Source organism: Falco cherrug, chromosome 6 (genome assembly GCF_023634085.1).
Source record: "Falco cherrug isolate bFalChe1 chromosome 6, bFalChe1.pri, whole genome shotgun sequence".
In the NCBI taxonomy this organism is placed as follows: Eukaryota; Metazoa; Chordata; class Aves; order Falconiformes; family Falconidae; genus Falco; species Falco cherrug.
Window position 1 is genome coordinate 4,685,050 of NC_073702.1, and position 12,694 is coordinate 4,697,743.

Genomic DNA, 12,694 nt, shown 5'->3' on the forward strand with positions numbered 1-12,694 from the left:
AGGAATCCCTCTTCCCAACAACTAGCTGTATGCAAAGGGCACAGAGTCGCAATGAGGTTCATGCACTGACCTGGTTCTTTTCATGGACAGAACAGAAAGCACTGAGCAGCACCCTAATGATGGGCAAGTGATTATAACGAGCAGCAACATGCAGACAGGTATCTCCTGCCTGCAAACAGAAACAAAGCTCTGAGCATTGAATCGCAGTAAGAAAGCTTGTGCTTGTCATGGTGTTCAGGGATGAAATAACCCCATTAAACCAAAAAGGGCAGTAACTGCCACACCCCCCCACTGAACAGCAACGCTGTCTTCTCTGCAGTACAGAATCTACTGTCACGGGTGGGAAGGTGCAGCAAGAGCTGGGGTCAGGCAAGGTGGGGGTACGAATTCTTTAACCACTGACAGGAAATACTGGAATTAAAAAATGCTGGTTTACTGCACTACAAAACCTGATTTACATTTTTCTGTTAAATCTGTTCTGAACCACAAACCAGTGTGATTTGGAAACTCAACTCGGTGTTGCACATAATGAAGCAAACATGAGGAGTGTGGGCCAGAGCAGCGTCCCCACCAGGGGTGGCACATGCGCAGCTGGGACTGGCAGCTGGGAGCAGAGCCCCACGGGTTTCCATTTCTGTGTGCCTCTGCCCACCTTGTTGTCGAGCAGGGACAAAAACATCTGGCTTCCTTTTGTAGATATTTTTTTTTTCCTTTGTCATGCCGGAATCATTATACAATAGGAAGAAAGCTGCCTGAAATTGAAGTCACCTTGAATCTACCTAATTTGACAGACCAGTGCACAGTATGTATTATCCGTCTCAGCGAGCACAGGGACTTTCACCGCTCTGGCATAAAACCCCTTTAAGCTTTCCACCTTTTTGAGAGAGAAGCCCTTTTGCAGAATTGCACGACAGCGTATGGGTCGGGCCATCAGGACCCCAAAAAGCAGGAAAGGACCAGCTGCCTCAGTCTGTGCAACAGCAAAACCCTCTTTGGCTTCTTCCATCCCTGCTTAAGAGATGGGTACAAGTAGTGCATCGCTCAGTCCTATCAAAAGCATTCCTGTACATGATGTATACAACGGCTCGTTAGTGGGCTTCTTCAATAGCATATATAATAAAAACCACAGCGTAAAGCATTTCTGAGTATTTCTACAACTTGAAGCAATATAACTAAAACAAAGGCCCAGAAAAAAAATAACACGTTCTTTTCAAAACTCACATTATTTTTGAGGTCTGCTCGAGATCCTCCAAGCAACAAAACACGAGTACTCTGGGAATGGCTGTTCTGGCAAGCCAGGTGAAGAGGTGTGTTACCTGCCTTAGAGGAATACAGTAAAATATAAAAGCTGTATTTAGAAATTGGACATAAGCGTTAAAAAATAAAGCCTCACAGGTCTTCCCGCTAGAAGATCCACCCAGGAGTGGGAAACTGTCGCTGTTATTTTCCCAAAGATATGAGCTGAATGAACGTGGAGACTGAAGTACCCTCTTCATCATTAAAATTATTTATCTGGGATATAGTAAAGGGAGAAACTGGACAGTCTAACGATATCTGTGTTAGTCAAATCTGTTTGCAGGAAGCAAAGACTCTAGAAACTGCCTTGTTCCTTAATATCAAACAGCACTATCAAATATTTCATTTAAAGAAATAACTCCTGCGTTTCGGGTTTCCCCCGTGCACACACACAAAGAATCATGCTGCCATGGCACAGCATCTCTGATCTCAAGTAAAGCCAGCCGTGACTGCTGCAAGGTGTTAGGCAGACGGGGTCACAGTAACGTCTGTTTCCTTACAGCTCTAACACGAACCAGCTCCAAGTCTGGCTGGGTCTGTAGGTGCTTTCACAGGGCAGGATGCAGATTTTAAGCTATCGGGAAGCTTCAATGTTGAGAAAGCAGGCCAGTCTCCAGCCAAGATGAGAAGAGGCAAAAAAAGCAACCCAAACCCCAAAGAACCACACGCTAAGGTTCCTGAAAGAAGTAAACTTACAGTTTTTACAGACAGAAATCAAAGAAGAGTTTGTTTGTGTATTGTCTTTCTAACACTGAAGGATTTTATTGGTCTGACGAGTTTTTCTGGCAGCATTTGGCTTCTGTTGGCCTGAAAATGTTTGGGGGTTTTGGCTATTGGGAGCTAGAAATTAAACCAGCTCAAGTAAAACGGGTTTCCGCATTTACTAGGCTGCCAGTTCACCTTCGTTATGTCCTTTACTTTGTTCCCTGTGCTTTCAACACACCGATCAAAGCTGCAGGGTTTGAATTACAAAAGGCCAACTCTTGGTGTGGTCTTTGGTCTGCATTTCCACATTACAGGCTCTTTCAGGCCTGAATGTAGCTGGGGCTTACTGTGGCAGCTACAGTGGCTACGGCAGACATGATTTTCTTTCTCAGCTAAATTGCACTTTAAGCGTCAATTTTTTCCCTCCTGGGTTTATCCAGAAAAGCCTCTGCAATGTCTTTATCACTTGCTGTTTGGAAGGTCAGCCCTGGTGGGAAGGCAGAGAGGTCCTGTGCAGCAGGTGACGGGTGAGGTGCTGTGAGGTGAGGACCTCAGTGGTGGAAGAAGTCACGGAGCCGGTGCCTAGGGTCAGGGCTCGCAAATCAGGCTCATCTGGCTCATCTCCCAAGGGGCGACAAATCTCTCACCACCTTCTGTGAGAGGGAGAGCGGGTCCGAGCTGTACTGATGTGGGGGTCCTCCCTGGCCTACTGAACCTCCACTGAAATGTACAGACTGATGGAGGATCTAAAAGGCGGCCACAACCGATCTCACGGAATGATCTATTCCAGTGTGATTGCTGCACAGGAGGAATACTGCTACCCCGGTGGTTTACCCACGTGTTGTCCCATTCTTCAAATGCCTGCCTGACTTGCCTTTAAAATCCCAGGTCTCCTATCTGTCCTCTGCATTTCACTTGATATAGAAGCTGTCTTCAATTGCATTGCTCTTTTTTATACTGTTCTCGGGGTGCTGTGCTGCAAGAAGTGCATCCATACAAGCGTTCCCCAAGCAGTTTCAGGCGATATTAATCAGGAGTTACAGCAAATAGAGCCAAATCCCTCCCGTCTTCTTCTGCTTAGCAGGATATGGCAAATCTAGCAGGCTGTATCTGTCCCATCCAGCCAAAACTGCATGATGCCCAGGCGTAAGTCAACAGCCCATAGGGTGCTCCTGCACATGGCACTCAGCCCTGGCTGCCTGGAAAGCTGTCAGAAAGATTATGCCTTTTCATGAGTAACATAAAATGTTGAGAGACCAGAGAAACCATTTTGGGATTAAGCAGACTTAGGCTCTTCATTTTTCTTGAAATCAAAAGGGGTAAAAGCCCATGCGTGTGTGCAAGCAGGCACAATTCCCACATTTTTCAGCAGCTCCTGAGAAAAGATCCTGTCTTAAAAAACACCCAAACAGTGAAATGCAAAGGGAGAGGATTGTGTGGGTAAGACATCAAAGACCAGCGCAGGAGCTGCTCACGCAGTATTAAAGTCTGCCACTCATGTTTCAGACGTCAACCCCGCTGAGCTATTCTGTGCACATGCTTTCCAAGAGAGGCTGTCTCCTGTTGACATACGCTGTATTGTAAGCTAAATCTTCTAATACCCTGAGGCATCCAAGCATGCAGGATAACCACACTTGCATCTTAAGCCCGCACCTTTGTACAGCAGTACACGTATAGGCATAGCAAGCCTAGCCAGGGATAGCAGTACCATGGTTCACAAGACTATAAAGTCAAGCATGGGAAGTTGCCCAAGTCCCTTTGATACCAATCTAGGTAAACATTACAGCAAAAACCATTACAAAAATAAAACCTGGAAGTTGGAACAATATAAAAGAAGGAAGACAAATAAAATAATATCAAAGATGATGCAATTACAGACCACAAAGTGACCATGCTTGTATAAACATATGTATATATACTGCACATATACACGTGCACATACAAAACACTATGCCCAGGCACCGTGCCTTTTTACTCAAAATCTTAGTCCTTGGCCAGCTGTCTCCTTTCTTCCTTTTCTTCACTAGCCCCTTTCAGCTGTAGTTTTAGAGACATGTTTACCAAAAAACGCTCAGAGATCCCATAAAGCCATCCCAAAGCCCTCTCACCTCTAACAAAGGGCACGGTGCCAACTGTGCGATCTGGCTGACCCATCGGTCCAAACCCGGACTCAGCTCGCACCACAGGCTGCTCCTGCCATTTCCCAGACTATTCCATTAACTCTTGAATTAGTGAATTGAAGTTTCCCACAGGTATTACAATTAGAGTGGAACTAAAACTCCCTGCTTTGTTATCCTCTCCTCTAAACTGCTCTCAAGGTATTATAAATACCAAGAGGAACATAATCCAGGTTCATTACAAGATTTTGGTAAAAGCCTACACTAATGTATATTAGGAAGAACTTAGTAACAAAAGATACACTATTATTTCCCCTCTGTGGCTTACGTTCCTTTGGTTGTTTAATTTTTTTTTTAAAAAAAAAAAAAAAAAAAAGATTCTGAATGCCATTTTCCTATTAGTACAATTAGTTTTCATTTTAAATCACACCAATCACAATGAATCCGCTTGGTATAAATTAAAGCACCATGGGATTTCCACAAGAATTGCAGCACACCTCAGCCGTAATTAATGTATCGTCAACGTGCTATTGAGTTCCTCCTGCGTCAGCTATCAAAATATGAATTTCCTAATGCCTGTGGCGGAAGCATCCAGGCGCAGTAAATGCAGAAAAGGAAGAGAAAAAAAATATCCCACTAAGAGCTGGTTCCCCACCCGCTGAGAAGTGCCATGGCCAGAAATCTCCAGTGCTGAGAATCTGCCACCTTACACTGGAACTGAAAGCTCCTCCTGCATGGGTCTCACCTTGTTCTTGGCAAGAACATTGGCTCCTGCTTTAACGAGCACTTTGGCAGACTGACTGAATCCATGCCAACACGCTTCATGAAGAGCGGTGTTCCCATCCTGGAGAGCACACACACAAGAGAGGGTTAGTGCGCTGTGTCCACACGCGCGGTAGTATTACATATCAGAACGCAGCAGCTGCATACCCCACCTGCTCACTTGAAAAATAAAACATTTTCCTTTCCTACTAGCTTATTTTTTATTTTATTTTTAGAAGAGCGTAAAAATATTGTTATTCCTTTTGTTTGGAACTTGGAATTAAGTTATATTTACTCCCAAACTAAATTTACAGCCCAGCATTCTCAGTTTCTGGGATAATCAAGAGAAACTGCAGTGTTCTGCATAGAGCATAGCAAGATTGTAAATTTCTTTAATTCCCCCCTTAATGAGCTGAGAAGACACTCTTAAACCAAAAACTACCAGCCTGATATAAAAAATAACTGTAACAGTCATTTATATTAAAGATATGGTACAGCTTTGTTTTCAATGTAACTGTTCAAATTACTTTCAAAGCATCCAATACTTACTCAGGAGGATAAACCACAACTTCCTCTCTGAGACCTTAACGTTACTGGCTGGCAAAGCTGCCACCCCACAGGGCTTTGCTTTCGCCTGTTACCTTGTCTTGTCTGTCCAAAGCACACCCCTCTTGAATCAGAGTTGCTATAACATCGGTGTTCCCTACGACAGCAGCCCGGTGCAATGCTGTCTGATCCCCCTGCGAAAAGAAGCAGATTTGCCATCAGTACCACTCCCACCTCATTTTGACTCAATGCAAACGCATACGACACACGCAGGGGCCTGCACCTTCAACACACGTACCGCTCAGATCCAAACTGCGTTTGAAAACAGTCCCCGTAAACAACTATCATTAAAGTTTCTAAGATTTATGAAGTTATTGAAAGTATCAGAGAGCTACAAACCAACTGTTTACAGAAGTTTGCAAGTCATCACAACCCCATACACAGCGCTGAAGCGTTCTAAAAATACGGCAGTATTAGGGGGCAGTGAATGTAACACGATTTGGCACTCCATGTCCAACAATCAGCAGTATCTGTAGGGAACTAAAGGGAATCACAGGCTGTCGTAATTCATCATAATGATCCTCCAGTCCTTAGACTAACTGGATGAGGCTCTCCCGTTTTGGCTCTGATTGCTCCATCAGCCCTACTTAGGATAAGGAGCATGAGATGAGATCGGTCTCTTCAGCACCTCTGATGAATTTACCAATTAGGACTAGAGTGGAGGCAATCTTATGATGAGGAGCACAACTGCAAGACCATCAACTTATTTCATCCAAGCGACTGTGCGATCCTGAGGTCCAAACAACTTACGTTGCTCATTGACCTGCCATGTAGCAGCACCAAGCAAATTTCTTACATCAGTTTATTTCCTTCATGGCCAACTTTTCAAATGATGCTGATGCGGTCATCTTGTCTGACTGCCCACCCATCTCCCCTCTAACAACTGTTGGACACATTTGCTTAGCTAGAGAGCCCAAGATTAATTTTCTACAAGCCTTCCACAAACTGAAAGCTAGAGAGACACAAACTACTGGCCCTGCCCATCCAGGGTTATCTATACACTTTTATGTGCATGTTGGTGAGACCCGGATAAAAGAGGGGGAATAGGAGGATTTATGCAGCAGCACGTAAGGGATGTGAGACGCTGACCGACGGGAATACGAGTTGCAGTCGCTTCACTGCTGCCACAACAACCTGTCTTGGCTTTCCTTTGAAGTTGCTTTGAACCTGCAATGCTGAAGCACAGCCTGAGTCCAGGCACAAAGACAGTTCAAAGCTGCGCGCAGCCTTTTTTGGGGATGAATAAACAGACTGAGAATCCAATCTACTTCTGCTTATCTAGATAATGGTCATCAAAAGCACGTGCAGGGCAGGCATCTGCGCTGTACCCTCAGGGAAAAAAGCTTGCAGGAAAGCTAGTCCTAAACAGATCGGAAATTTTTCTACTACAAATATTTATCAGAGAATACGAGATTATATTAAATACTAAAACTAGAGGAAATTCTGTATTTTCTGTCCTGCAGTCTACAAGTCTTTAGATAACTGGATCATTTGAATAGTTTGTTCTCAAAGGCAATTAGCAACTCACTTAAAGTTGCTCTTGGTGGGGTTCTTTTGTGCCAACGACACCAAAATTGTTACTAATTGATTAATAGTTATTATAAAAACAAGAGCACAATAAGCACTGTCAACCACAACCTTTCAGTAACCCCTGTAATGCCTACCACCACTAAATAATTAAGTTGACTTATAATCATGAAGTTGATTTAAAAAAATTGTGTTGAAGGCTTTTTTTTAAAAAAAAAATTGCTTTCTATGTTTTGTCTCCAGAGGTTACATACTCTTACTTTTGTTCTTGTCCTTATCAAGACTGGAAATGTATTTTAAGAGATTTTGAACAAAGACAGTAGTGGTTCCAGAAACTGGGACTTTTAGAAAAACAGTCTTGGAAAGCTGACAGCACTGCAATGTCTCTAAATTTCTGTATTTCTTGCAAAGTTAAAGATAACCAAAATATTACAGCAAATGTCCAAACTATACCATCCCACAAGTGCAAGTGTCAGACAGATTCCAGTAACTATTACTATAAAGAAATCTGCTTGCCAAGAAGCTGGGCAAAACTTTAACACCCTCTTTGGGTAACGCACGGTACTGATGACGGGCAAGCTACTGCTGCTGCAGCAGTGGGTTGTGTGGACAGTGCAAAGGTCATTCTGACTCCCATGAAGTGGAAGATAATCTGCCAACCTATCCCTGCCAACTGGTACTGCCGCACCAGCAAAACTACAGAAGATTTTATTATAATAAAGACTAAAAAAAGATGACATCTGCCATTGCGACAGATGAAGCTTGATCAATGGTTGCTGCTTTCTAACAGCCCAGAAAATTGATCGTGCAGAAGACCAAACTGGGGGCAGGAATGGATTCTATTTGATTTAGTTTATACTTAAAAATCTTTTTGCTGGGCCAGTTTAAATCAAGGTTATTCTTGTCATAAGCCCAATCCCACCACAGTAATTGCGGTGAGGTCAAAGGCCATTCAACGTTTTGGGGTCTGACGGTATGACAGCTACTTCTAATGGCATTTCAGTTAAATTAAAACCAAACACATATTTGGAAAGCAGGAAGCACACCTCACTGCTGCAGGAGCAGGTCTCCTCGGGAGCACAGCCCATGTGCTGGGGGGCCATTCACTGTGGCTGCAGGGCGGCACTGGGACAGCTTCAGCCTTGCCTGGGCTCTGTCCCATACTGTATTCTGGTCCCTAAAACAGAAGCCTGGGTAGATGAAGGGACACAGGTCCCGCAGGTGGCAGGCTCAGGTGCCTCCTGCCCAAGGTGTGGGCTTTGGTGCTGACATCTTCCCTACACAAGTACAGGGAGAGCCAAGGATCTAAGAGTAAGGTCCAACCAGCACCTTGACCGGGTGAATAAATACCTCATCCATGTATCAGGGAGTGTCAAAGGATCTCTCAAACCCTGCCTCACCTGGACTGAGGCACCTCCCAGTGAAGAGATGGCAGGTATCAATGTCCTGGTGAAGGTCCCTACCACCCCTAGGGCCCCCTCAGCCAGCAGGGCAGGACCGGGTTGACTGTCCCCTCGGACCTCAGCACACACGTTAACCTTCAACTGCTTAGAGGTGCTGTGGAAGCTGAACCACCTGACTGTGACGGCCTCTGCATGTCAGTCACTGAGCAACCCAGCCACAGGTGGTGCAGCCCACCTACAGACCACACTGCCTGCACCCCTGCGCTTCCAGCCTGTCCTGCCCCCCCATCAGCAGGGGAGCAAACCCCTCTCTTGCCTCTTATGGAGTCAGAGAACACAGATGAGTTATTATTTTTTCACAATGTGAATTTTCAGACAGTGTAATCACTGACTCATGTATCTTTATTAATTGCTAAAATAAGTGTCTCTGAAAGCGCTCATCGGAGTTCTGCCTTTAGCAAGGCATTAGGGGGCTGTTCCAGAGGCTCAGAGAGCAATTACACTGGTAAATGCACATTAACTGCCCAGACTATTATGTTGGGCACAATTTATGATCTTATTTGTAAGTGATTTGTGCCTTAGGAACACACTGCAGTTCAGCAGCAATGAAGAGAGATAACTCCGGTGCCGTGCCATGCAAACGTGACCTTGACAGCAACAACAGTCTGCCTGAGTGCAGATGTGGGCCTGAAGCCAAAAAGACACCTAGGTGCTTAAGTGAGGCTTGGTAGAATTAAGGCACTTAAGTCTATACCGATGCATCTCAAATCCCCATGCTCAGCTGCTGCTTAGCCACGAAAGCAACTCAAACTCGGGCGCTCCCACCCCAACGCCCCAGGCACCTCGGCTTGCACGCTGCTACAGGGCACCACAGACACGGTGGCACCGCGGGGGCTGTCGTGTAGCACACCCCCTCCCGACACAGGCGTCTCCCCTCCTCCCTCTTGCCCTGTGAGCACCCCCATCACATGCTTGCAGGAAGAAGCTCCACACAAGTTGCAGGTGCGCAACTTTGAAATGAGACCGGTGAAGGAGGTGGCCACTGGCTTTTCTTCAGCAGCCGAAAGGTTATGGAACTCACCTGGCCTGTCTTGCCGTGAGAGCACAGCCGTGTTGAAAGTTTTAAGAAAAATCTTGGTATTCACTGGGCTAGAGAGCGGGAGATGATGGGAGACTGGGATGGGAGACTGCATCACGCCGCGCAGAGGACGCAGGACTGCACACCCTGGGAGCTCTGCCTGTAACAAGGCTACTGCACAGCAACGCCCAGCACCAGCAGGTACGCTTCCGAAGGGTGAAACCACGTTTTTTACAGAGAGCTTAAACACCTGCTTTCAGGAGAAGGTTTCGGGCTGGGAGTCCTGAAGAAAGGCAGACAACTAAATCTTGACTTTCTCCACGGATTTGGGCATTACCTTTTCCTTTAGCGCTTCTGTGTTGGCTAGGCTGGTGGCGCCGGGTGTTTGCAATTACCTCCCAGAGTCTCCTCCTTTGCTGACAAACTTAAAGCATGGATGCAACCACTGGGACCAGGCCCCTGGGAACTGGATAGGCATCTATTTTACATCTTTCACCCCAAGGGAAAGGAAACACACAAGGAACTTACAGAAGGGTTTCAGGTAGGTGTTAGTACTCCTGCCTGCTGTCCTGGGTTATTGGGGTCTCTGTTACAGACTCCACTGCCCAAATTTAACGAGATTTGGTTGACATTAGTTTGTAATACATGTTGCTTTTTCCTTTCTCTGATTAAAAAAGAAAATACTAGAACCACCATATCTTGTTTTCCTGCACGCTCCTATTCTCCAGAGCGTCCATCAGTTGTACAGTCTCCTTTAAAGCCCCTCTCCAGTGTCACACTTTGCCTCCTCACTGGCTCTCCATGTTTGCAGAAATCACCAAACTGTCTTGCTACAGGAGAATTGCACCAAAATAACTAGCAAAAACCTCATGCCTTCAATCCTGACACAAAGTATCAAAAAACACTTGCAAAGTCTTACACTATGAAATCAAACCATTAAATCCACGGTATAAAGTTCAAAATGTTTTAAAGTTAAAATATCTCCAAGTGCTAAATACTCGCAGGGGCATACAAGCATAGGTGGATATCCTGGAGCAGCTGTAACAAAGGCAACCAAACGTGCCCCAGTGTTTCTCAATGGCTCTGTGCTGCTCTCCTCCTCCTCTGCTAAAAAAGGGCAATCACCACGATACACAGTAAGAACAACTTCACTCTGAAAGATAAATGACGATGCACGACCAGCAGAAGTGATCAAGGCATGACAAAATAATCACAAACGAAACAAATGACAGTTTAAATGAGACTGAAATGGGGGTACAGGAATAAGTCACTTTTCATATTTACATTCAGCTACAAATGATTGTGAACTCTGGGTTCAATTCCATTTGAAATTAATTTTCTGCTTCTTAAACAGGAGTTTCCAGAAAGGGAGTTTTGGGGCCTCAGGCCTTTGTTTTAAATCAGCTTGTTTTCCCAGTTAGATTCCCAGAAAGTGCACAGGGGGCAGGAAAGGTGACGCAGAGCGCCCAGCACGCAGCCGGCCATGCAGTCATGCACCGCAGAAGAGCTCGGTCATGCCAGAGCACCACGCCAATGTTTCGCAGCATGCAGCCAGGGGAGATGTCAAGCTCAAGGCAGGGTTGATGAACAAGATTTCTAACCTCCTTCTCTCTTTCTGATCTTCTAGGTTCCTTCCTAGCCCTTCTCTTCTGGTTTCTCTTATCTTTTTCGTCCTTGATTTCCTTCACCGGGACAACTTTCTCCTTGACTATTTCTGAGGTGTGTGCTGTATGGATACTCATGGACCATTCAGAGATGGCACTGGCATCCCAGTAAGAGTTTTCAGGATTGGCAGGGAGAAGGAAAGAGTTAGCTCCCGGGGTGGCGTACTCTACAGAGCTGGACTCCACTGGTTGAAATTCATAATAATCCCACTCCAGGCCACTGGAGGTCATTCTTCAACTAATCCTTACGGCTCTTACTGTGTTTTAAAGAATGTATCTGCAGAACATGAAGCGAGTGGTTTAATCTCTCTACGACATCTAGCAACTTTAAAGTTTCTGCTTATCGTGTGGCAGATGAAAAGTTAGTCTTGCATTCGTTGATTAGCTAAAGAGAGTCAGCTCCAAAATAAAGTATGTTTACGTTTCTCCTGTTATTTAGAAAAATAAAATATAGGTCATCTTTTCAGAACCTGGAGGGTTTTTTGTCTTATTACAACAATGCCACAGACAAATCAACTAAGTAATTTACTGTTCGATTAAATATGATAGTCCCCAATCTCATGAACAATTTAATCTCTGAACCTAAATTTGTATTCCTGAAAAACAGCACTGAAATGTACAGATGTTAATCAACGCTTGAAACTAAGACGCCTTCCCTGCCAAATAAGCACACAGTAAAAAGGTAACCGAAGGCATAATCAATAGATTGCAACTAAAAGAGAATACGAACATATTCTGTGCGGCATAAATAAGGTGTAAAAATGAATTATACAAGGAGAAACCATAAATAGAGAACCTTTTTTGAAGACCTATGTAAAAGGAAAGCAGAAATATTTTAGTTAATACCTTTCATAAGCAAAAATCTTCACCTGGAGTTTTAGCCTTCCTCCTCCTCTGAGACAAATCCAAACACACCCTCTGAGACTCTGCATCTCCTGAGGCTCTCCTCAACCCCAGCCAAATTACTAGTACTAAATACAGAGCTAAAAATCAAAATACATTCTAAAGAAACAGTATCTGTGAATCAAGCATGCATCTACTCTGTTCAGATTAGTCACCACATTTAGAAGCAGTATCCCATTGTCATGAACAAAGCCCCTCAGAAGCTTGCAAGGCAAGTGAAGTAGGTCTTCTACAAGCTGAATATTTCTACAGTGCAAGACTCATTGCTAAAGTGAAATGATGCCAAACACTGATTTACTGTTTTTCCACTATGGCTACCACGTTTACATATAAACAGCCTAGATTTTATTCCTAGAGAATTAAAAAAAACCCAGACTTATTCAAAACCCAGTTTTCACACAAACCCAATTTGACCAGATCAGTAGAAGCTCTAGCATTCTTAAAGCAGTAACTTGGTTTTCTCAGGAAAACTGACTGTACTTGTAAAGTACCTGCAATTTTGTCTTAAATACCTGATGAATCATTTTTGCTGGGAGAAGTCAAACAACATACTCAGGATACATCTGAATAAACTGATACTCCCATTATGCTTGCAAATCTGCTCCATTTCACAGATGGGCACAGGGAAAGAAT

At 44.5% G+C, this 12,694-nt stretch overlaps 1 protein-coding gene across 4 annotated transcripts in view; it reads right to left on the reverse strand.

The window, feature by feature from the left end:
- ANKRD6 (ankyrin repeat domain 6) overlaps window positions 1-12,694 on the reverse strand; it is a 102,601-nt gene that overhangs the window by 12,460 nt on the left and 77,447 nt on the right. For all 4 annotated transcript variants that reach the window (XM_055714402.1, XM_055714403.1, XM_027798007.2 and 1 more), the window contains 4 exons: window positions 5,522-5,620; window positions 4,864-4,962; window positions 1,222-1,320; window positions 71-169 (listed from right to left, as the gene is read on the reverse strand). In XM_055714402.1, coding sequence (XP_055570377.1) covers window positions 71-169; window positions 1,222-1,320; window positions 4,864-4,962; window positions 5,522-5,620 — 396 coding nt within the window. The remainder of the gene's footprint in view (window positions 1-70; window positions 170-1,221; window positions 1,321-4,863; window positions 4,963-5,521; window positions 5,621-12,694) is intronic.